Raw genomic sequence first — 26,706 nt, forward strand, 5'->3', positions numbered from 1 at the left:
ACAAACAAAACATACTACAAATGCATCTAACAAGTTTGTAGAGTCACAAGCTTGATGTAGTCATTGCATGCTAGGAATATGGGACCAAATACTAAACTTTTGATTACTTTAAAATGTGAATTTGTCCCAATACTTTTGGTCCCTTAAGATGGGGGGGGGACAATGCCCCAAAAATGCTTTTCTTTGAAAATGGCCTCTCATTAAAGCTGACAGTCTTCACTGTAATGTCATTGTGCTGGAGTACAGACCCAAAACAACTGTCACTGTCCAAATGCCTTTGGACCTCACTGTTTACCAAAACAGACCAAGGAATGTCATAAACAAAAGGATGGTAAATTTAGCCACCTGTTTTTATATCACGTGGATTTCCCTGCGTTCTTTCATCTTGTGTAAACATTAGGTAATATGCACTACGCCATATGAATACATGTTTCCACCCTTAGTTGTTCCTGGAGGTGTTGCTTTACACACCTGTAGTCTCAGAAAAACAAACAAAATTCCTCTCCTCCCTCTTCATCTCCTTTTTAAGGTTTCATTGACATTTGATGAGGGCGAAAATGGGCGCTCGAAATGGGGGAACATGCTAAGTTGGCCAGTAGCCAAACCTTTAATTTCAAATGTACTTCATTACATGGAGTTCCTTTTTGATTGTTGTAGTGCGTACAGAGATACTAATACATAAAAGCACAGACATGAAAATAAATGGCCTCTAATGTGCTAGCACAAGGAAGTGGAGAACAGAACAGTACAGAAAAGCGTTATTTGTTAGACTTCAAAAAGGTTAACTTGGAAGTCACCTGTGTACTTTCTGAAGTCTAGTATACATTTATTTAAACATTCTTCAGATTCATCAAATTAGTGGCTTTGTTGATTTAAGGCTTGCTGAGGCTGTAATAAAATAGAGAAATGTTAACATTAGGGTGCAGAATATTTTGAATCTATTTGCAATGGAAAATGAAAATGTGCGTTTCTTATTGTCCAAGTCTAGGAAGTCCCGCTCAGTTTTTGGTGCCTAATAAACATGGCCTTGTGGTGGTTGTTTTTGTTGCAAAGTGTGTTGCTGCGGTGTGCACTTTTGAATACATACCTGATGTTGTTTTGGGACGGTCTTCAGGATTACATCGACACCCATCCTGAAATGGTGGTTCTGGACCCGCTGCCGGCCATTAGGACATTGTTGGACCGCTGCAAGTCCTACCAGCTCATCCGCAGGCTTGAAGACTGCATGAAAGGTATAGAGACAGGACTGCCACCCAAAGTACACACACAAACTGACACGCATACACGCTCACACACACAAACTATCACAAATCCACAGCCATGCATTCACATATCCCAAAACAAAAACACTACACAGTCACTTGCCTAGACATTCTGTTAAGCCTTTGAGTGTAACGTCATAGCATCGACATAAGTAACATTCAAATCAGTTACTCACATACTGTGTGTTATACACTTGCTCTGTTTACCTCTGGCCTGGGACTAACACACCTTCTTATAACCAGAAATGCCATCTGTGTTTGTGCATGTATGAATTTTTGTTTCCCTTTGGGTTGGGAAAGCCCGGAATTCCAAAATACAGGAATCCCTCCCTGGCCTGTGTTCATGTTGCTACTGGCTACCTACATGAGCCCGGCACTTTCCGTAAGACTTTTGTCCTGGGTTGGATGTCAAAAGGCAGGCTTCATTTTGGGGCTTTGCACAAGGGAAATGTGTGGCTTAGGGTGGGTTTATTCACGGAGTGTGTATGAAAACTGCAGAGTGGCTCGTCCTTTGTCCTGCGCCATGGGGCATTCTCAAACTAGCTAAACAAAAGGGATCAGGGTTGAAGAGGCCGAAGGGTTAGCGTTGCTAGCTGCATAGGCACATAGTATGAATCCCAAATGAGACCCTATTTCCTACATGGTGTATTACTTTGGACGAGTGCCCTATGGGTGCTGGTCAAAAGTAGTACATTATGTAGGGAATATGGTGCAATTTGGTATGCAGTCATAGGCTCTGGCATGACAGTGTTTTATAGTCTGCTTGAAGTTGAATGAAAACGGTGTCTGTCGACTCTGTGCTCACTTTAGGTGCTGGTACTCCATTTAAATTTTGCAGTACGTGTTCATATTTAAGAGTGAATATTTTATGAGCTGCCGGTCTTCAAACAATAGAACAATCGAGGTGTTTGCACCAGCCCAATTCAAACACTGGTTATCATATGGAAGTAAGGCTAGTTTCTATGTGTACCTATTTGGAGATAATAAGTTAATAAGTAAATTAGGATAGTTTCTGTGACCAATCTATCCTCTAAATGATGGGAGAGCGGTTTACTCTGACCAGTCAATTCGGCAGAATCTATTGGTACTTTTACATCAAGTGGCACGACTTGCAAGAGACATTTTGTTTATGGGTCTAACTTAATAAACTCATTAATGTCATTTAGTTTGTACTCTCCCCTCAACAACTTGAATAATATTTAAAATACTGTTTTTAATTAAAACAACTTGATTTGAAGATGCTTTGATAAAGCCTTATGTGGTAATATGAATTATAAAACATGCTACTGTATAAGCATTCATAATAGCTCATTGCACCTTTTTTTGAGAAACTAGCTACATAGATGACTGAATACTTAGTTACCTAATACCTACAAATAAAATGATCCCTTAGTGACTCCCCTATCCAGCTGACCTCCAGGACTGAACTTCCAGAACAAGTGCACTCGACCTGGGGTAGTGTGAGGTGAACCGTGGGTCTTGGCTCCAGCTCCACAATTCTGTTTAAAAATACCTCCGCAGCGAGCGAAGTGTTTTCTGTGGCTGTCCTTCACCCAGGCAACCACTTCCATGGCAATTAGCCGGTAACAGTATAGACTGTAGAGAATAGGATCCTGGGAAAAAGCCGATAACACTCGCTTAAACTGTGGCTTTATGTAAGAGGCTACTTGAAGGCTTTTAGACTCCTATCAACGCACAGAATTAACATTATCTGGGTCATATCAGCGCATTACATCGTCTATTTAGCGCCAACTTTACTCTTTTTTTCTTTTCTTTACATTTTTCTCTGGTAGGCCTAACTTTAAATGTTACTTTCCACACGATTTCCGGTCATATTACAAAGGGCCAACTTTTTGATCCCTTCATGGGTTTTAGCATTCAAGAAATATTGATTGGAATATCACCGCCAGCTATGTATGGAATGTTAATAGTCTGAGAAGTTGGCTAAAATACATACAGATCTGGAACCAGTCGTTCTTATTAAACCCCTTTTAAGGATCCTCAAAATCCAATCTAGGTTGAAAGATTTTGCCTAAAAGCTACTGGTAAAAGGTGGTTAAGATCACACTTACAGTGAAGTGTAGAAGTAATATGAAAGGATCTATGCATGAGCCAGTCATCCAATCAAGTCACCCACGTGTGTGTGTGTATCTAAAAAAAAATAAACAAATAGATTTCCAATGACTACTTGTTTGTGGCTGCCAGTAACTGCAGACCTTAGCTTGGTGAAACCAAGTAAAAAAGCAATAACTGATGTGAGTGCCGTTAAATCAATTTTCTTTGGTCGCAAACACATTTAGCAGATGTTATTGTGGGTGTAGCGAAATGCTTGCGATCCTAGCTCCAACAGTGCAGTAATATCTAACACGCAACCATACACAAATGTTATAAAGTAAAATAATGGAATTAAGAAATATTGAAATATTAGGATGAGCAATGTCAAAGTATTCAAACCCCTTCCCATTTTGTTACGTTATAGCCTTCCTCATCAGTCTACAAACAATACCCCATAATGTCAAAGCGAAAACAGGTTCTGAGAAACGTTTTCACATTTATAAAAAATAAGATGCCTTATTCACATAAGTATTCTGACCCTTTACAATGAGACTTGAAATTGAGCTCTGGTGCATCCTGTCATCTTTGATGCTTCTACAACTTGATTGGATTCCACCTGTGGCAAATTTCAATTAATTTGGAAAGGCACACACCTGTCTATGTAAGGTCCCACAGTTGACCGTGCATGTCAGAGCAAAAACCAAGCTATGAGGTCGAATGAGTTGTCCGTAGAGAGTCGAGACATGATTGTGACGAGGCACAGATCTGGGGAAGGGTACCAAAAAACATGAGAAACACAAGATGATCTGGTCTGATGAAATTAAGATTGAACTCTTTGGCCTGAATGCCAAGCATCATGTCTGGAGGAAACCTGGCACCACCCCTACGGTGAAGCATGGTAGCATCATGCTGTGGGGTTGTTTTTCAGTGGCAGGGACTGGGAGACTAGTCAGGATCGAGGGAAAGATGAACAAAGCAAATAACAGAGATCCTTGATGAAAACCTGCTCCAGAGCGGTCAGGACCTCACTGGGGTGAAGGTTCACCTTCCAACAGAACAATGACCCTAAGCACACAGCCAAGGAGTGGTTTCGGGACAAGTCTCTGAATTTCTTTGAGGGGCCCAGCCAGAGCCTGGACTTGAACCTGATCAAACATCTCTGAAGAGACCTGAAAATGGCTGTGCAGCGATGCTCCCAATCCAACCTGACAGAGCTTGAGAGGATCTGCGGAGAAGTATGGGAGAAAATCCCCAAATACAGGTGTGCCAAGCTTGTAGCGTCATACCCTAGAACACTCAAGGCTGTAAACTCTGCCAAAGGTGCTTCAACAAAGTACTGAGTAAGGGTCTGAATACTTATGTAAATTTCTTTTTTTTTATGGGGTATTGTGTGTAGATTGAGGGACAATTTAATCAATTTTAGAATAAGGCTGTAATGTAACAAAGTCAAGGCAACTGAATGCTTTCCAAATGCACTGTATGTACAGTACCAATCAAGTTTGGACACCTACTCATTCAAGGTTTTTTCTTTATTTTTACTATTTTCTACATTGTAGAATAATAGTGAAGACATGAACTGAAATAACACATATGGAAACATGTAGTAACCAAAAAAGTGTTTCAACAAATCTTAATATATTTGAGATTCTTCAAAGTATCCACCCTTTGCCTTGATGACAGCTTTGCACACTCTTGGCATCCTCTCAACCAGCTTCATGAGGAATGCTTTTCCAACAGCCTTGAAGGAGTTCCCACATGCTGAGCACTTGTTGGTTGCTGTTCCTTCACTCTGCGGTCCAACTCCTCCCAAACCATCTCAATTGGGTTGAGGTCGGGTGGTTGTGTAGGCCAGGTCATCTGATGCAGCACTCCATCACTATCCTTGGTCAAATAGCCCTTACATAGCCTGGAGGTGTGTTTTGAATCATTGTCTTGTTGAAAATCTAATGATAGTCCCACTAGGCGTAAACCAGTTGGAGGCGTATCGCTGCAGAATGCTGTGGTAGCCATGCTGGTAAAGTGTATCTTGAATTCTAAATAAATTACTGACTGTCACCATCTACTCTGTCTCAAAAAGACAGTGGTTGAAACCAAAAATCTCAATTTGGACGCATCAAACCATTAATATTAAGGGGCTAGAAGCATCTTCTATGGTGAGCTACCGAGTGGCTAGGACAGTCAAGCCCCCATACTATTGTGGAGGACTTAATTCTTCCTGCTTCTGTGAATATGACTGGGACAGTGCTGGGGGGAAAAGCCCAAAAAACTATTTAGACAATGTCTTCATAAAAAAAACTTTCACAATGCATCAGTGACATGAGATGTTTTGAAACAATTACTATATTAAATGTTTGGGACAGATTTCCACAGGTCTAATGTCCATTGCTCATGTTTCATGGCCCAACCAAGTCTCTTCTTAATGGTGTCCTTTTTAGTAGTGGTTTCTTTGCTGCAATTCGACCATGAAGGCCTGACTCATGCAGTTTCCTCTGAGCAGTTGATGTTGAAGTGTCTGTTACTTGAACTCTGAAGCACAGTTAACTCTAATGAACTTATCCTCTGCAGCAGAGGTAACTCTGGCTCTTCCTTTCCTGTGGCGGTCCTCATGAGAGCCAGTTTCATCATAGCGCTTAATGGTTTTTGCGACTGCAGTTGAAGAAACTTTCAAAGTTCTTGAAATGTTCCGTGTTGACTGACCATGTCAAAAGTAATGATGGAATGTTTCTTTTTGCTTATTTGAGCTGTTATTGCCATTATATGGACTTAGTCTTTTCACCTAATTGGGCTATCTTTTGTGTAACACCCTTGTCACAACACAACTGATTGGTTCAAATGCATTAAGAAGGAAAGAAATTGCACTAATTAACGTTTAACAAGGCACACCTGTTAATTAAAATGCATTCCAGGTGAATAACTCATGAAGCTGGTTGAGAGTGCCTTGATGACATCTTTGCACACTCTTGGCAAAGGGTGGCTACTTTGAAGAATATTAAATGTATTTACATTTGTTTAACCCTTTTTGCAGGGGTTACTGCATGTTCCATATGTGTTATTTCATAGTTTTGTTTTGTTCACTATTATTCCTCAATGTAGAAAATAGTCAAAATACAGAAACCCTAGAATGAGTGTGTCCAAACCTTTTGACTGGTTGTGTATGGAATATGTAGATGTCATATATCCATATTATCTATCTGAAGAATAGTATATATACAGCAATAGTTAAATGAGAGGCCTTGACTAGAATACAGTGTATATACTTATGAAGTGGGTTAAACAGTATGTAAACATTATTCAAGGAACCAGTGTTCCATGACTATGTATATAGGGCAACAGTCTCTAAGGTGCATAGTAGAGTAACTGGGTGGTAGCTGGCTAGACAGTGACTAAGTTCAGGGAAGGGTACTGGGCAGAAGCTGGCTAGTGGTGGCTGTTTAACAGTGATGGCCTTGAGATAGAAGCGGTTTCTCAGTCCCAGCTTTGATGCACATGTACTGACATCGCCTTCTGGATGGCTGCTTTTTTCCTTGGTTTCACAAACTTTCTCCAGTTACCGAACTCCCTCATATTCTCCAACACTTGTCCACTTGATAAAGCATCTCAATAATGTACAGTTACTGGTCTTTTGCTTTTTAGGGCAGAACTGTTAGCTGGCTAAGTCCTTGATCTTGGCCGGGATTCAATCTAAGGCGTGCAATGGAAGGTCACTATACAACTGACAATGCACCTTTTTTAAAGGCATTTTCCTTGATGTTTACTGAGACCGCGCATACTAGCTGAACTGTAAATGACCTTTTAAGAGTAGGTTTTTGAATCCCTGCCCTTGTTTTGTGATATTAACCGTCTCAACTATAATTGCCCAGTATTAACACACCTGGTTCAGGTAAGAGCTTGATGAATAGTCGAGTAGTAGTTGAAAAATGTGTGCTTGTGATGGGCTGGAACAAAAATGTGCAACTTTGGGGGTATTTCAGAGGTACAGCGAGATGGCAAGCTGCCACTCTGAAATGCTTGTACGTATTTCCAGGTTCAGAAAAAAGCTCAATCTGAAGCTAATATCTCATCACTTTGAACAATCTGACTATTTTACCATACCAGCTTTTTTTTGTATATATCCCCTCCAAAATTATTGTCAAACTTGATGATAAATATGAGCAAAAAAGACTGTAGAAATACTGAGCTACATTTGTATGCTCATTTTAATCATCTATATCTTTTTTTTATTTCACAATTAGACAGACATGAAAAACAACAGGTAATCTAGTAAAACAACATGTTTAATAAGTAATACCTTTTTATTCTCTTAAAGATTCAGGTAACTGTCAAAATAAAGTAAACACCAACATAATATCTTAATAGGGTGTTGGGTCACCACGAGTTGCCAGAACAGCATCAATGTGCCTTGGCATAGATTCAATATACTTTGTACCCCTAATTTACTCAAGTGTTTCCTTTAGTTTGGCAGTTACATGTCAGTGTCAAAATTATAAGATTCTTATAAATAAAATCAAACAATTACATTTGCATACAAATGCTATTTGAAGTTATTCTCATTTTAAGGAACTGTATTGTGGTATTCCATGGTTTCTTGTTTCACTGGGCTATAAATATTAGGTAACACTTTTGGTCATCCATCACATTGGGGAAAAGGTCAATACGCTATTTGGAAGGGTTGCCAGAAAAAAAAGCCTATGAGGGCAACCGACAAATGTGAATGCCTGGAGTTTGCTGAACGGCATTGGCATTTGGATTGGAACCGGGTGATGTGGTTATATGAGACACAAATAGAGCTCTTTATTAGGGGGTATAAAACATGTTCAATTAAAACCCACCAATACCTAGTCATGATTCCTGCATTTTCACAGACCAGGTTTTGGGTCTGTGTGAATGGTTATCTGCTTTTTTTACAGGTACATTAATTAACACTTCCATTGTGTAACACTTCCCTAATTTGAAATGCAAACAGCCCCATGGTTTAACACACCCCACGCCTCCCAATGTGCCAGTTATATGTATAATGGGTATACATGTAAATAAGGGGCTATTTGAAAGGGGATCATATAAATGTTGCCTTATATTTCTAAAATGGGTAGTAGAGGTTATTTATTCAATCCGGAGTCAGGCTTTACATGTCAAGTGGACTTGAAGGATATTTGGTTGTTAAACCCACCAATGATACTCCGGGCAGGCTCAATTAAATGCTCGAAGTGTGCAAAGAATATGTCCACTGTTGTGCCAAAATGTCAGCAGTCAAGTTTTCAAGATGGAGCACTTAATCCTGCAATGGTCGATTTAATTGGGAACCTTGTGGATTGTGAGGATGGAAGACTATCCTCTTACATGAACCCCTTAAAGACATTCTCCAGTACTTTGGCGACTAGTATGATCTACGAGCAGAATTGACTGTTAGCTACCTCAGTTAGCCAAGAAATCCCTAGTTTGAAAGTAACTGTTTTCTGGAAACTGTGTGGCACCATTTCCCCTACATTTATTCCACATGGTACAGTCCCCTAACAATTTGAGTTTTAGCCAATGTGCTTCAGCCCCTTTTGAGTGACGGCTAGCAAGACACAGCTAGATATCTATCTCAACGAGTGAGAGTGCAATCTTTCTGTGTCTGTCTGCATAGTGTTGCATCTGTTGCCCCGTTTCCATCATGACATATTTAATTAAGCTGTACGTAATCTTTACGGATAAGTGTAATGTTTGTAACGCAGGATGAAGGAGAGCCGGTCTCATCAGATTAGCATTTATTTTGGGAGATTGCAAAATATGACCTTTTCAATCAAGACATGATAAATATATTGTTTCCAGTGAAAATAAAACATTTTATATTTTTTTTAACTTGTTTTTCGACCTTTTTATAGCAAGTCAAGCTAGCTTGCGCTGCTAGCTAACTAGGTTGAAGATGCCATTGTAGCTAGCGACCTCCAATTAAAAAGTCATTACCTGCACAAACTTACACGAGGCTAGTCATATAATTGGCATGACAGCCAATGTGTAATTAACGTTATGATTTAAAATTGTACTCACTTATAGGAATGGTTTAATTGTTTGCAAGTTGCTAGCTATCCCATAAAGCCATCACCGAAAACCATATTTTAATCTGGTGGTTTGGTAACTTCCTGTTCTTCGTCAGACTCTGGCTGGACTGAAGATGATGCGAAGTTAGAAAAATGTCAAAGTATGTGGCGTCTGTCTCGCAAAGGAGCCTTCAACCACGAGGGGGCGTTGCTTTTCCAATCCTTTGTGGATGTCCCCATTTGAAAGGCATGAATGACATCCGGCGCAATGATCGGAGTGCTTATAGGTAATGTGAATGAGGCTTGTGTTTGTGAAGTCTCTATGCCCCAAGGCCCTCGTATGTCTTGGGGTCTTTGTATGGCTGGGTGACAAGGCTTGTAGTCATGGCGTCCTTGCTAAGAGGTGCCCCACTGTCTGTCCCTGGCTTATAAAAACACATACTGAAATGGAGGCCGAGGGTCACAGTGAGCAAATATAAACATACCACTGGATGCCTAGATGACGCCCAGAGGAGCATAATGCGAGAGAAAGAGATAAAGGAAAATAGTTATGTGGGGAGAGTGGGAGGGACTGGGGAGAAAGGTATGGAGGGAGAGGAGAGATTACAACCTCAACTGAGAATGAAAGGGTTGATGGAGACAGAGAGAGACCGGTTAGACAAACCACAAAGAAAGATTGAAAATGTTGCAAAGCAAGCAGACCTTTTGCGTGCTCTGCCAGAAACAGCTGCACCAATGACGGCGGGACTCGAAGCCATCACAGCTGAACGGCTCCCTTGAGACCTTGGAAGGAAGATGAGATATTGGAGAGAGCTGTAGCAGTTGACCTTTTTAGTGTGATTTAAAGTATTTGTTTTCACGCAGTCTCTACACCAACAGACAAGCACATGGTTAAACGCATAGCACAGCAAAGGATTGTTACATCTTCTCAAACTGATTTTAAGACTTATTTTCAACTTAGTTTCACTCCCCCTAAGTTTATGATTTTATGATGCTCGGGTATGTAGTCGTATTTACACACAAACACTTAATTTAAAAAAAATCTCCTTCCTTTTCTGCGTACTTACATTATTAAGGAATTTATACAAATAAGCATGATTATAGTAAACGGTATAGTGATGGCAAGGATAGAATAACAAGATATTCCTCTCCCTCTTTCCTCTAGATGAAAGGATCTGCTCTCCTCCCTTCATGGTTCTAAGGAGTGAGTGTGGAACCGACACTCTCAAACACATCCAGAAACATGGCATTACCTTCCCTTTCAGTACGTAAGATCACATTCTCTACATGTTTGGTTACCAGAACATTTCTGGAGACTTCTACAGGGTCTCTTCTAAAAAGATTCAATTCTAGCTTAATTTTCAGAACTTTGCTTGACTGAATAGAATGACGTCCTAATCTTTTCACCTCCACAGTTTGTAAAACTCCAAACTCCAACTCCCATGAGGTAAGTTTTTATTTTTATTTTATATTACAATATCCCATTTATGCCTGCATTGACTTAATTGAAATTAAATTTGCCCCAACCCTGACTTCATCCTGTCCTTCTGTTAACTCCCCTCACAATCACTACCTACTCTTGTGAAAGCTTTTAGCAATATTGACCTAAAGGGAAATTCAAGACCATAATGTCACTAATGAGTGATGGCATTACGAGTTGGGTCTGAGTAAGCCTACAATAAGGTAGTCATGTGCTTTTGTCATTGTGTACTCAGACTCGCCTTGGTCATAAAAATAGGTTGGGTTGACAGGCTATTCTATTAAACTGCTTGTGATAGAATAGTGGTTCAGAATATGTGTGGATTGTAAAAGAATCACTAGACATTGGATTGTCCACACCTTTTTTGTGTAGATTTCTACCAAAAAGAAAATCACAAAACACCAAAAAGGATATGGGGTATTAGTGTCCTCTATCTGGTGGGGAAACTGCGGCACTGATAATTTTATTGAGAACATGGCAGAAAATGTTTAGTTATTGCACAAAAATGTTTATTATATTTGGTTTTGAGGATCTTTCAAATCATTTGACTTGGCTGGTGCAATAAACTAATGGAATAGTCCCAAAAGTGCTAATCTCACTCATCTGGCACTCCAGATATGGCTCAATCAAAATCGATGTATTTCAGAGAAGACAAATACAATTTGAGTACAGCTGAATGAGGTCAGACAGTAGATTCTACCCATCACTGAACTGACAGAGGGATAACAAGGGAGGATAGATGATGTTGAATGAACAGATGCACGAGTCTTACATGTTATTCCCCCCCCCCCCCCAATAGATGGCCATCATCTTCAGTGAGGAGGACCTGAAGGATGTTAAGCCCCCGTGCGTGATCCAGAACTTCATTAACCACGATGCAGTACTCTACAAGGTGTATGTGGTGGGAGAGGCCTACTACGTGGTGGAGAGACCTTCTATCAGAAACTTCCCTTCTGGACCTGCAGGTCAGATATACCCAATTCCCAGCTTCAAGATGTACTCATTCCCAACAGCTTACAACACACAGCCCCTGCGTCCTATACACTAAAATGGTATTGAAGTAAACATGAACATTTCACCCTATTCCCATGTTTCTTATACCTATTCAATCTTTTCAAATCGACATGAAGTACGTAGGAGTTCAAGCTATTTTCTTTGTATTAGGCCATAGGGTTGGGCGGTACCCAGATTTCCATACCGTTTCTGGGGTATATGGTATTACTAAATGTGCACACAAGGGGCGCTATTTCAACAACAAAAACCACAAAACAATTTAGGCAACAGGGATCTTGATCCAGAAGGGGATTGAATACCTCTGCTGAGCTTGACATCGAGCCACTAGGCTTGCAAGTTAGCTAACTAAATGCATAGCTGGAGCCCTGAGCTGCATATAATTTATTTGACACATCTTAGATTTTTTATAGTTATACTTAAGAAACGTTTTTTGTTTGTTTTACGTTATTGAAAATCATACTGTCGCTGTTTTGAAATACCCCAGTAGACTGTATATAGACTGCCCAAGCCAGATACTGAGTCTACTCAAGCCCCCTTACCTGAGCAGATCCATTTAGCCCAACCCTGCCCTATTCTAACCCAACTTGAGCGTGTCCCATTTCAAATGTCGGAGTATAGAGTAGGTTTCAATTGTGCGTTTTTGATGAGAGAAGTGTTAAAAGCACAGATGGTGTCCGAGTTGAAGTGGACGCTAAGTCCCCTCACCAGCTTATCGAAGTTTGCATCTGAAATAGCACCCTATTCTCATGCATTACTTTTAACCAGAGTCAGTGCACTATATAGGGAGTAGGTGCCACTTCAGAATTGCCCCGTTTCTTAGAGACCGCTGTAAACTGGCACATTACCTTATAAAGACACTTGATTTACCACCGTTTATAAACATGTCCTCTGTTTAAGCACGGCATGGTGCCACATGCCAAGTTAAATGACCGTTAATGGGATTTCCGAGTTGCTCCGTTTGACGCAAAGCACCGCTGATGCATTCCCAAACAATTCCCTGCTTTGTGTCAATGTTCGTCAATGTTCGTGCCCATCCCGTGTTTGTGTATAGGTTCAATTTCCCCGGCTCACTGAGCAAGGTATTCATTAGCATGTGAGTCACTCACAGGAGTACAGTCATCAGCGTGGATCAGACTTTTAGTTGAATCTGCATGGACATTTCTGCCCCCTGCTGTGCTAATGCTAAACTGACACACAAAAAAACATCCTTCTGCTTAAAGAGTTAATATCCTTCTTTTTTTCTTTTTTTTTGGCAGTTTACAACAACAGCCTAGTGCAGGGGTTTTCAAATCTCTCCTCGGGGACCCCCAGCCATTCCATGTATTTGAACTATTTAAAGGGCTAGCACACCTGATTCAACTTGTTAACTAATTATCAGGACCTTGATTTGGTAAATCAGTTACCTGAATTAGTTCAGGGCTGTAACAAAATTGAGACTTGTCTAGGGGGTCCCCAAGGAGTGATTTGAAAACCGCTTCCTTATGGAAGTTGGAAATGAACTGAAACTTTAGTGGACCACCAATAGCTCTTGAGTAGTTGACTCAGGTGTGTTGGTCTTCAAGCCTTGAAGACTGACAGGACATTGTATTTTTAATTGAGAAAGCTAGTCATTTTAGTAGACATTTTTTATTTTCTACTCTATCAGAAATTGGCATTAGAGGTAAAATGTGTACTTTTAGCAATGTCCACATTGGGAAACTGTAATATGTAACATTTCCACCTGCAACTCGCCTCAACTGTCAATTGCATACCAGTAGTATCAAAGGAATATAAATCCACAGGAGTTTAAACATACTTTTTAGAATACAGTGTGACACGGCAATTAGCATTTTTACTGCAAATTAACAATTTGGCAACTAGACGATACATCGTGTGTGTGTGTGTGTGTGTGTGTGTGTGTGTGTGTGTGTGTGTGTGTATACGCAACTTACTGAATTACAGTTGGTTCTCATTTACGAGGATGACTATAGCAAAAACGTTAGCAATATGAAACTTCTTCCCGTTCTTGCAACTGATATTTTGGGGATTATGATCAGGTAAAAAGCAGAACTAAGCCATTTTAGGTGTTACTTAGCAATGCCCTTAACTGAAGAAATTGAATGTGTGGCTAAAATGTTACATGTAGCAACTTTAATTTAATGTGGCTGTTCTGTGACTTCATTAGTGTCTGTTCTTTACAAACCTAGTCAACTGCCTGGTTTCTGTTTTCCAGAGAGAAAACCCATTTTTTTCCACAGTCACGATGTGTCCAAGCCAGAGTGTGCTTCCGACCTGAATTCTGTAAGTGAAAGCTCAGACCAAAACCTATTCTGACAATGTGCACAGCCATTTTGATTGACAAAATATGGGCAATATTTTTTTTAATAGTTTTGTTCTTGCTTTGTCAGGGCCTTGCTATATATTCATTTTTTTTTCAAGTGTCTCTTAATTGGTACAACGGCATTCACAGACCTGACCGTCTGTCCACCTCTCGCTCTTCCTCTAGTGTAGCCTTGCCATTTGTTGGTACTAACTTTTACTATGCGTCTGTCTTTCCGTCTATCTTTCTATTTGTCTGGATGGTGTGTAGAGGGACAATGTGGAGGGGGTGTCCAGGGTGCCTATCGACGACGTCATCAGGGAGATCTCCAGGTGTCTGCGGCGGGAACTGGATGTGTCCCTGTTTGGCATCGACATAATCATCAGCAACCAGACAGGGCAGCATGCAGTCATTGACATCAACGCATTTCCAGGTACGTGCCATTCTCATATTTCCACAGGGTGCAGTGGCGGTGGTGTCATTCAATGGATCTACTTCAAGCTGCAGCTATGGTGTTCAAAAATCAGATGGCGTATGAAGCGGTTGTTGTCCATTAAAGTTAAGTTCTACCATTTTTTAAATGAAGAGAATTAATCAACTGAAAAGTTTAACTCTCATATGCCAAACCTAAACACCTTAGTTTTTTTGTTAACGTCTTGTGACAGCAGCCACACTGACTTATTATACATGTAGTTATTCTCTTACACAGCATAAGCTAGAGACGCCATTTAAACTTTAAAACGTGTGGACTGGTCAGGACCAGTGTGTTTGCATACTATTTGGATAATATTGAAGCTATTAAACTCTCATTGTTAAACTACCATGACTTCCAAATTTCTAGTCACTGTAAAAAATATATATATATATATTTTGACACATCACCTACTTTTACCACTTTCCCAACAACTTAGAATAAATATTTTCTACCAGGGATTTGACAAATGTTTTTCAAGAGCGAAATTCATTACCTTACTTTTTTAACATTCAAATATATGTTTAGTGTTTGAACTAAAGACTGTTTAAAATATAATTCGTTTATTTCTTTATTAAACAAGATCCCCATGTTTAGTCCTGTGAAAATGTCCTACTATAATTTGCTATATTTATACTTTCCTGTAAATGTCTCTAAAAATATATTTTCATAATTTACTGACCATTTCAGATGCATTCACATTGAGAAATGCAAATTAATGATATCTTGCAAGCAGACATATTGTGGTTCTCACTGTTTTTTTGGGAACTTCTTAAAATTAATTTCCTATTTAAAAAAAAAATAAATGTACACAAAAAAACATTCAAATAATTGTGTCTTTAGTGGGGGGCAGTATTGCTCTAACTGGAAGCATTTGGTAATGGATAATAGAAGTTACACCATGTTATCTGAAATTGTATGACACAAGGTTTTAAAGGAACACTTGGATTCAAACGACAACAAAAAAGCATACCCCACACCACTTTCTCTGGTGGTAGACAGCTTGTCTGCAGCTAGAGAAACACAACCACTCTCAGATTCATAGACTGAACTGTGGATGCAATGATTGCTCATTCATGAGATCAAACTCATATCTGTTTTTTCACCAATCTCTGATTGCCCCTTTAATTCCAGAGGGCAGGCTTTGAAAGCTATTGAAGTCATTAAGCAGATCTTAAGGTATGCTGTATATAACCACATGCTAAGTATTTGTTTCCCAGGTACATGGTAACTAACATGCATCATCAAAACGCAGCATCATCTGATGCGAAAATGCATCATACGGGCCAGATTTCAGGATTTTGAAAGTTGAACAACTTGATTTCTGACATGCAAAAAATGTGGGACTATATCAACAATAGACTAAAATTGTTTTTTGTGTGAAGTTTTCATTTAAGCTAGCTCTGCTAGCTTGCGGCAAGGCAAGCTAACCATGCAATCCTACCTGCCTCACGGTATTGTGGTATTGCTGGTGTAGAAATGTATTCTACCCCTTGGTCACCCCTCCGGTTAGCTAGCTAGTGTGACTCAGCCCAAGCCTTGCATTATGGGCTAGCCATCTCGGCTGGCTCACTGCAAAGCAAGCTAACCATGCGTTTCTACCTTCCACACGGTAATACTGCTGGCTATCCCCTTTGCCTAGTTTAGCTTGCGTTTGCTTCGCCTAAGCGGTTGATCCAGCCACATGGCTCTTCTGGTCGGCTGAAGGCTAATGCTATCCTATGTAGTATGCTATCCTATGTAGTGTAACAGTATAACTTTAGACCGTTCCCTCGCCCATACCCGGGCGCGAACCAGGGACCCTCTCAGTTACCCATCGCTCCACCAAAGCCGCGGCCCTTGCAGAGCAAGGGGAACTACTACTTCAAGGTCTCAGAGCAAGTGACGTCACCGATTGAAATGCTATTTAGCGTGCACTATTCCACCGCTAACTAAGCTATAGCCGTTTCACATCCGTTACACTAGCAGCCTAATATTCCACAAATGACTTTGTCATTTCAATGAAAGGTATTTTAACTTTTTTTTAAACGCATGTTTTTACAGGGTTTCTAGGGCACAACATGTGCTTCAGAGTACAGTAACTCGAATATGCTCATAGGCTCTAACAATTTAGAGCTCTGGTCAGGATGCAAAGTTTTTTTGAAAAGCTTGTATGTATATTCAGTTGTTGTACCATATGACATTGAATATGATCCCCTCATGACAGAGGATAGATTTGTGGGAAATGTGATTATCTTTCTGAATTGGAGGGTCCACTACAGTATAGACTTTGTTGTATCATGACACATGGAGGAAAAATGTATTTGTAGTGAAAAATAGCCTTTTTAATGTTGGTTGCACCATATGATGATAGTGTTTTTCAAATGTGTGGAAGTATTTAAAAGATAATTATTCCTTCCTAGCTCTATTTTATTATATCATCACATACATTTACAAGGGTATGCCGAAGTTAAATATTCACCGCTTTTTCAAATTAAAAGTCGGACGGTTGCACCATATGACAGTTTCACCCTTTGGCATGCCATTCGTTTAAATGTATCGGCATCAACTTTCTCAACCTTTTGAACCAACTGACATTTTGACCATGTTTCCAGCAAGTTAGACAAACTTTGAGCGTATGTAATCTTGGTCAAAGTCTCTGCTATTCAAATCTGAAATTGGAATATAATTATCTTCTACCAATCAAACGATACACTTCTTCTAGTAACCACAAACTACCTTTTTATCTAAACTTTTACAAACAACTGACATTTGTACCACTTTCCCAACAACTTGGACAAAATCCTAGAGTGTATGAAATCTTCTGCTTTTCAAATCTGAAATCAGAACAGAAATCTTCTACCAATCAAATTATAGCACTGGGGAAGCACAACTTATTTTATTTAACCTTAACCAGGAACGGCTCATTTAAGATTTGAGATCTCTTTTTCAAGAGCGTTCTGGCAAAGATAGGCGGCACCAAGTCATTACACAATTAGACAGACAACATTGAAAAAGTAATCTAGTAAAAACCATAGAAATCACAGGAGTATAACGAAATCCTAAAACAGCTAATTAAAAACATTGACGGGTCAAGGAATCAGCCTCAAAATCCTTCATCAATGATTTAAAAACACCAACCGGGAGTTCTTCCAGTTTAACTATTTTGTAAGGCGTTCCAAGCCGATGGCGCAGAGTACATAAAAGCCCTTTGGAACAGTTAGCAGGATAAAGTCCTGCAAACGAAGAGCGTACCCAGCACATTTCTGAATAATTAAACTGGACAAATAAAATGGTAGTTAAAAACATAAAAGTATACCAGTGACTGAGCCTATGAGTGACTAGAGAAGGCCAGCCAACCCTGGTATATAAAGTGCAGTAGTGTGTAAGGGTTTTGCAGTTTTAAAGAAATCTCAATGCTCCATGGTAAAGGGTGTCAATTGATCTCAAACACTGAGGAAGCATTCCTATATAAAATATCACCATAGTCTAGTACAGGCATAAATGTAGCTGATTCCAGCCACCTCCTGGCTTAAAGAAAAACGGGTCTTATTCCTAAAATAAAATCCCATCTTTAGCTTCAATTATTTTGTAAGTTGTTGAATATGCAATTTAAAATATAAAAAATCCAAGCTATTTATGAGGTTACAGCCTCAATCTCATTGCGCACAGCTCAACCCAATACACTACTAAACTAACCCAATATAACAAACCCAACACTCACTAGTCAAAAAACAATAGCTAAACCATGGCCTACCTATCTAAAACATTTATTATTACTGCAATGTACTGCTACTAGCACTTCTGGGCAACTTCCCACTGGGCACAGATGTAATTTCAAAATCTTGTTTTGATTTATGTCTGGTTGAGGTGTCTACTACTACCAAACTCCAAAGTAATAAGGGTTGATGTAGTAGACTAGATCTTTTATATATTTAACTTCGACTACATTTCACTGCTTCACTTAAGTAATAGGTTTTAAACGTCTTCAACTACCACAGAAATACTTTTATAGAGCTTGAAGCAAGTCACATTCTTCATGTACAGTTACCTTTCTACATAGTTACGTTTGTTGTTGTGATGTATTTTGTGAATGCCTATATTTGTATGCATCTTGTGTGCCCTTTTATGAAACATGTAAATCTGCTGCCCATCTTTTTTTTTAAACATTATTTAATGGTATTTCTATAAAAATGAACTTTTCTATTATTCAGGTTATGAGGGAGTCCCGGAGTTCTTTGACGACCTACTGAGTCATCTCACAAGTGTTCTCCAGGAGCGGGCCTTTGAGAGGACCAGCGTGGTCGGGGGACAGCTCCCTGCCGCAGCTCTGGCCGACTGTGGGAAACCCTGCATGCTCCTGGGAAACGAGGCCAACACCTGGATTGTAGAGGGAGACTGCGTCAAGAGGGGAGGCAATCAAGGACTGGGGTGCGACTCTGAAGTTTCGGCCAACTTCCAACAACATTGTGCGTCTGCCATCCCCACCAAAGCCTCCTCGCAATAATGCCCAGCCCCTAGTAGTGAAGAACAAGATGTTGTATGTAATATAGATATAGATATAGATATATATAGATATATACAGTGGGGTCCGAAATTGACACCCTTGATAAAGATGAGAAGAAAATGACGATCAAATAAATAATTTAATTACTGAGCTACATTGTATGCTCCATTTTTGTGTTCTATTATACAGTTGATCAGAAAAAGTGTTTAAGTTATCTTTTTAAATGTAATCTGACCATAGCACCGGTTTCAATCCAAGTGCCAATGCCATTTAGCGAACTCCAGGCACTTACACTTTTGGAAATGCATGAAAATAGAGCTCTTTATTTTTGTTGTAATTTTTGCTTATATTTTTCAAGGGTGTCAATCATTTTGGACCCCACTGTATGGGGTCCAAAATGTCAGAAAAGCTTCAATGCATCTTGGCATAGATCAGGGTTCTCCACCCCTGTTCCTGGAGAGCTACCGTCCTGTAGGTTCTCTCCAACCCTAATCTAGCACACCTATTTCTAGTAATTAGCTGGATAATAAACTGAATCAGGTTAGTTACAACAGGAAGGTAGCTCTATGGGAACAGGGTTGGAGAGCCCTGGCATAGATTCTTCACGTGTCTGTAACTCCATCATTTGGTGTTTTATTGGTGGTGGAAAATGCTCTCAGGTGCAACTACAGAATATCCCATAAGTGTTCAATTGGGTTGAGATCTGGTGACTGAGATGGCCATGGCATATGGTTTAGATCAATGTTATGCTCATCAAACCATTCAGTGACCACTCGTTCCCTGTGGATGGGGGCAGTGTCATCCTATGGGGCCATAGCCAGGGTAGCCAAAATAATGTCCTACCCAGTATTTTTATACATGACCCTAAACAGGATGGGATGTTAATTATTGAATTAACTCAGGAACCACGCCTGTGTGGAAACACTTGCTTTCAATATACTTTGTATCCCTCATTTACTCAAGTGTTTCCATTATTTTGGTAGTTACAAATTAATGTACTTGCTGAGAGCAAGACCACAAGATGTCTTACATATTCTTAATATTAGTGTGCTTGCAGAAGGCAAGACAACTCTGGATTCCTTAAGTGTGCTTGCTTAAAGCAAAACAACTTTAGGAACTGTTCATACTTATTATTCCGCTGTAACCTGTAACCTAAAACAAATTTTAAAAAGTCCAGACAGCCACTGCTCAGGTTGCTTGAAAAGAAAGTATACGTTTTAATACTACGAATACTTTTCACACTACAATCGTATTTGCATAAATCCCAATGCATTTCAATGGAATTCCGGTCCTAACTAGTCTTCCACCACTTAAACTAGAAATGCTATTGTAACTTTAAAACGTGCAGACTGGTCTGGAATAGGTTGCTTGTAAATGTGTTTTTTTAATACCATTTATTATTTTTGAACTATAACTGTTTTACATGTGCGTAAAAGCTCCATAGGCTTGAATGGGATGTTTTTTTATTTTAAAGCATAAATGTTATACAAAGTGAAGCCGAATACCCAAAACCCCTTGGTTGTCCCTATCCTCATGCCCACCCATCTCCATGCCTGCCCACCCCTGGGAAGTATTTGGATTCGCAATTGCTCTTGAACCGTTAAAGCTACAAACACCAAACCAACCTTGACTTGTACATGCTGACTCAACGTAGATTGCTTGTCTATATTATTTAATGCTTTTTATACTTTTTAAACTATAACCATTTTTTTTTATTTGCTTCAAAGGCAAAATGTTGATTCACCACTGCTCTTGATCTGTTTCAGCTACAACCACCACCCCAATGTTGACATATGGCTTAAATGGCTGCAACAGAGCTTTTTGCTACCATTCCTACCTCAAAAACTATAAAGCTTGTTGTATCCCCATCTCTTTCAATGGTTGAATATGGGCTTCAACATTCTTAACTGAAATCACTACCACAATTTTCAGAATGTTCAAACAAAACCATTTTGAAGAGCTTAACACCTTAGGGCTTATGTTGACATGGAACTCACTCTAGCCTACTACACTAGCTCACTATAATACACTATAATAACACTATATAATACACTATAATAACTCCACACCTACAAACCACCCCAAAATAAGTCACTATAACTAACACAGCCTATTACTAAATTACTAATTGTTACTAAAACCCTACTACTGCCATTAATACAACTATTTCACAACTATAAGTATTCAATATTAGCAAGCACACCAGGTTTACTTCAGTAAATGTTCCTTTTCAAGTTATTCTATTTATTCCCCTCAATATAGTGCTTCAATGATTTAATCTAACACTAAACCAACTTCCAAATGTGCAGACTAACTCAAATTACCTTGTTTGAGAATCTTTTTGATAGCATTTTATAATTTTGAACTACAACAATATTTAAAATGCTCTACAATGCATTTCAATGGCAAAAAGATGGTCGAGGCTTCAATATTCTAGACTCATCGCTTTCGCTGTTTTTAAACTATCAACACCAAACCAACTTTGATGTTTAGACTGACCCGACTTACATTGCTTGCATTCAGATTTGTTATACTTTTTGACCTATAACCATTTAAAATGAGCATACATTCAACATGGGTTTCAATGAGAACCATAGGAATATAGTGTTAGCTATTCAAAATGGTCCTTGGCCTATTATGCTACAAGACCAACTTTAAAACCATTCAGGTTTTATAAACTATTTCACTTTGCTAAAATGTGCATAAATGCATGGATTCAATGCCAACCATAAGAACACAGTGGTAGACATTGTAAATGCTACTGCTCTTTAACCATTTCAGCTACAAACAACATTAAAACCGGCATTTTCAGAATTTGTTTAAACTATAGCAATTCAAACATGTCAAATTGGCATTTAATAACCCACCAACAGTAATAGTAACTCTTGATCCATCCAAACCAACTTGTTCAGGCTGTCCAATCAGTCGTTCCATCTACCGGCTTTTCAACTATAACCAGTCACTACCATTACCACTTCAGTCACTATTACTACAATCATTTATTTCACAACCATAAATACTATAAAGATGTCCTTCCAGTGATATTTGAACTTTTCCTGTTGAGAAGCAATAGCCCAAGTAATGTACACCCACTTAAGTGTAAAAATGTTGTGAGCAAAATGTATTTTAGACAACTGTAAACTTCAAGGAGTAGGCCATTCAAGGAGGTGGTCTGATGTCATTGCACCCCCCCCCCCCCCCCCCCCTGCTTGAGAAACAATTAAGGAGCAATAGAGAACAAAGAGGAAAGACACCCCCCCCCCCCCCATCCCACTTGTGTCACGTCATAATCGTGCCTGGATCACCTTGAGATGTGCCTAAGTAAATTGGGTGTTCAATGAGGTGAAAAGACTGGAACAGGACTTTAAGACAGGCTCGCAAGCACAAACATTTCCTTTAGTCCTGATATGGAAGATTTATTTTATGAATTCAGTAGTTCCAATCTGTTTGTTTTGATCCACTGGTTTACTGTGATCCCATCCCTGCTATTGGATCTCTGTCATATCAATGACTTTGTCAAATGTGTCTAGGTTCCTACTGAGCCGACATGGTCATGCTCTCCTGTAAAGGGAGGGCAAGGGGACCCAGCAGCCTTAATTTAATTTTGTGTGCGTCAGTCTGATCTTCGAGATACGTATATGATAATTTATTATATAGTATATTGTGAATATACATTGAATGCACAAAACATTAATTTAAGAACACCTAATATTGAGTCCCCCTCTTGCCTTCAGAACAGCCTCAAGTTGACGGGGACATGGACTCTACAAGGTGTCAATGTTGACTCATACTTCCCACAGTTGTCAACTTGGCTGGATGTCTTTTAGGTGGTGGACCATTCTTCATACACACGGGAAACTGTTGAGTGTGAAAAACCCAGCAGCTTTGCAGTTCTCGACGCAAACCGGTGTGCCTGGCACCTACCATACACTGTTCAAAGGTACTTAATCCTTGTCTCAAGGCTTGAAAATCTGAACTTCAATAAGAGGTGAAAATCCTAACATCCTAACATCAATAAGAGATCATCGCTTTCACCTGGTCAGTCTCTCATGTAAAGAGCCGTTGTTCTTAATGTATTGTATACTCTGTGTATATTGTTTATCTTTCAGGACAGAACACAATTAGTATACTACTCTGTAAAATCCAGAATAAATGTCAACTACTTAGGGCTAGATTTAATCAGGGCCGCCTTAATTGTTTTTGTTTAGGCGAAGTTGGATGTGTAACTGTGTTGGTGCTGTCAAAGCGTTATACAGATCGTGGACATTGCTTTTGGATACTCTTTGTCGCCTTTGTAGTAATCCCATGCAGCCGTGCTGAAAATTATTCCACGGGTTTGTGTGTTGTAATCTACACCTTGATTAGGCTGAATTAAATCATTATTTTGTTGAATGATTTTCAATTTGACTCATTATTTCTATATAGCCTACACTTTCTCATTCTGAACGTCTAACTCTGTGGGATGGGTGTGGCCACGGATTTGACACCTCCAACACTGTTACACTGTGACACCACCTAAACAAAAACAACGATATGCTATGCAGTTTGCCGGTTATGGCTGATTTGATTGACTCTAGGCCTTGCTGTTTTATTACTTGTTAAAATGCTGTGAGTGCAGCATAGATCAATTTCTATAGATTTTTATAACAAATTTGCTAAATTAGCTTTGTGGACTTACATTTATCAAAGAAGAACCAAGTAAAGATCAATATGGGGAAATTAAGTTCCAACTTGAAATGTGAGATTACTGTTTGTAACCATTTTCCTGATGTATGCTATTGAACAAAATGTGTATGTTGTATAAATGGTCAATATGGGCATTTATACAAAAACGGAGATAATAAACAAGGAAGACAAATGTACATCAAAGTCTTTAATGGTTTGGTGAGATGTGTTGCAAGGGGAACAACTTTCCACAATACTACTTTTGCTTCTCCCCAGCCATAATTGGTGGTGGTATAGAAATGGGACCTAATGTATTAGGGTACAGTTGACGTCGGACGTTTACATACACCTTAGCCAAATATATTTAAGCTCCGTTTTTCACAATTCCTGACATTTAATCCTTGTAAAAATTCCCAGTTTTAGGTCAGCCAGGATCACCACGTTATTTTAAGAATGTGAAATGTCAGAATAGTAGTGATTTATTTCAGCTTTTATTTCTTTCATCACATTCCCAGTGGGTCAGATGTTTACATACTCAAGTAGTATTTTGTGTTATTGCCTTCAAATTGTTTAACTTGGGTCAAACGTTTCGGGTAGCCATCCACAAGCTTCCCACAATAAGTTTGGTGAATTTTGGCCCATTCCTCCTGACAGAGCTGGTGTAACTGAGTCAGGTTCGTAGGCCTCCTTCCTCGCACATGCTTTTTCAGGTCTGCCCACAAATTTTCTTTAGGATTGAGGTCAGGGCTTTGTGATGGCCACTCCAATACCTTGACTTTGTTGTCCTTAAGCCATTTTGCCACAACTTTGGAAGTATGCTTGGGGTCATTGTCCATTTGGAAGACCCATTTGCAACCAAGTTCTAACTTGATAACTAACTAACTGATATCTTGATGTTTCTTCAATATATCCACATAATTTTCCATCCTCTTGATGCCATCTATTTTGTGAAGTGCACCCGTCCCTCCTGCAGCAAAGCGCTGCCACCCCCGTGCTTCACATTTGGGATGGTGTTCTTCGCCTTGCAAGTCTCCCCCTTTTTCCTCCAAACATAACGATGGTCATTATGGGCTAACCATTCTATTTTTGTTTCATCAGACCAGAGGACATTTCTCCAAAAAGTACTGTCTTTGTCCCCATGTGCAGTTGCAAACCGTAGTCTGGCTTTTTTATGGCGGTTTTGGAGCAGTGACTTCTTCCTTGCTGAAAGACCTTCCAGGTTATTTCGATATAGGACTCGTTTTACTGTGGATATAGATACATTTGTACCTGTTTCCTCCAGTGTTTTCACAAGGTCCTTTGCTGTTCTGGGATTGATTTGCACTTCTCGAACCAAAGTACGTTCATCTCTAGGAGACGGGAACATGTCTCCTTCATGAGCGGTATGACTGCTGCGTGGTCCCATGGTGTTTATACTTGCGTACTATTGTTTGTACAGATGAACGTGGTATCTTCAGGCGTTTGGAAATTGCTCCCAAGGATGAACCAGACTTGTGCAGGTCCATAATTCCTTTTCTGAGGACTTGGCTGATTTTCTTTGGATTTTCCCATAATGTCAAGTAGAGGCACTGAGTTTGGAGATTGGCCTTAATACATCCACAGGTACACCTCCAATTGACTAAAATTATGTTAATTAGCCTATCAGAAGATTCTAAAGCCATGACATCATTTTCTGAAATTTTCCAAGCTGTTTAAAGGCACAGCCATCTTCTGACCCACTGGATTTGTAATACAGTTAAATAATCTGTCTGTAAACAATTGGAAAAATTACTTGTGACCTAACCAACTTGCCAAAACTAGTTTGTTAACAAGAAATGTGTGGAGTGGTTGAAAAACGAGTTTTAATGACTCCAACCTAAAGTGTATGTAAACTTCCGACTTCAACTGTATATGGGAGACGTTTAAGGTAGAGGTTGCCCCTAGTCACAGATCTAGGATCAGATTATCCAACCCCAAATGCTAACCTTAACCATTAGAATCTGTGGCTAACCGCAGCTGCTATCAACTCTGCACCTGATTGGTTTAAGGGGGGGGGGGGTAAACCAATATTTGAAAAATGGGTAGCATGGGTGGGAGGCAACGCAATGGGTATGTCTGCAAGAACACAAGAAGGTAGTCTTTTGACCTTTTTTTATTTAGAACAGGTTTGTTAGTCTTTTATAGGCTGCAAATGCCATGTGATGTAGATGTTTTGTATTAAACAAGGAATAAATGAGTTTGACACATGGGAGTCATAACTACACAAAGGACTGTAATTACATGATTGAGCTTAGGCAAGCTAACAAAGTTTTCAATTGTGGGCAATGTAAGAGTTAACAAATTAGCAACAACAACAAAAACATTTCTTATCAATAAGCTCTGCATTTCAGAAATCACCACACAGTGGCAGTGTTGAGACACCAGAGGATGGACATTTTCAATACGTCAGTCACCACCAACAACATGAAACATACACGCAATACAAAACACACGTCAGTGATGTCGAAGGTTTTCTAAAAATAACATGTTAGAATAAGCAAATAATGTCATTGGATTCTACTCAACTCATTACTCTTTTTTTTTTAAACAGTTCTCTCTATTTTTTTGACCTTTTTTATTTTTGTTTTCATGGCAAATAACCAAGTATCTTCCAAAAAATAAGAGTAAAAATGTACACTTAAGAATTGTCAATGTACAGTAAATGTATTTAGTTTACCAAATAGTACAACAGTACAGATTTAGGTTACAAAATAATTTTGCCTGATGGAGGCAGCAACAACTAAGATACTCAGTGGGTTATGGGTTGGCTAACCCATTCAACAATATATGTGCACACTCACCTCCTATAAACTGAACTGCAGGGCTCCAGATGTGCAAAACCTCATCAAGAAATGGTTTTAAGAAGGCATCTCCAAAACACAAGGAAATATACTGTAAGACTGTGCCAGAATATAGACCTTAGTCCATCTCCCTG

The 26,706-nt window shown here is 39.4% G+C and overlaps 1 protein-coding gene across 2 annotated transcripts in view; it reads left to right on the forward strand.

Moving 5' to 3' along the window:
* itpk1a (inositol-tetrakisphosphate 1-kinase a) overlaps positions 1 to 23,957 on the forward strand; it is a 79,087-nt gene extending 55,130 nt beyond the window's left edge. For both annotated transcript variants that reach the window (XM_031837370.1, XM_031837369.1), the window contains 7 exons: positions 1,115 to 1,232; positions 10,503 to 10,601; positions 10,753 to 10,784; positions 11,617 to 11,782; positions 14,044 to 14,111; positions 14,401 to 14,563; positions 18,796 to 23,957. In XM_031837370.1, coding sequence (XP_031693230.1) covers positions 1,115 to 1,232; positions 10,503 to 10,601; positions 10,753 to 10,784; positions 11,617 to 11,782; positions 14,044 to 14,111; positions 14,401 to 14,563; positions 18,796 to 19,088 — 939 coding nt within the window. In that variant the 3' untranslated portion in view covers positions 19,089 to 23,957. The remainder of the gene's footprint in view (positions 1 to 1,114; positions 1,233 to 10,502; positions 10,602 to 10,752; positions 10,785 to 11,616; positions 11,783 to 14,043; positions 14,112 to 14,400; positions 14,564 to 18,795) is intronic.
* The last annotated feature ends 2,749 nt before the right edge of the window (positions 23,958 to 26,706 follow it).

Source organism: Oncorhynchus kisutch, linkage group LG12, assembly GCF_002021735.2.
Source record: "Oncorhynchus kisutch isolate 150728-3 linkage group LG12, Okis_V2, whole genome shotgun sequence".
Lineage (NCBI taxonomy): Eukaryota > Metazoa > Chordata > Actinopteri > Salmoniformes > Salmonidae > Oncorhynchus > Oncorhynchus kisutch.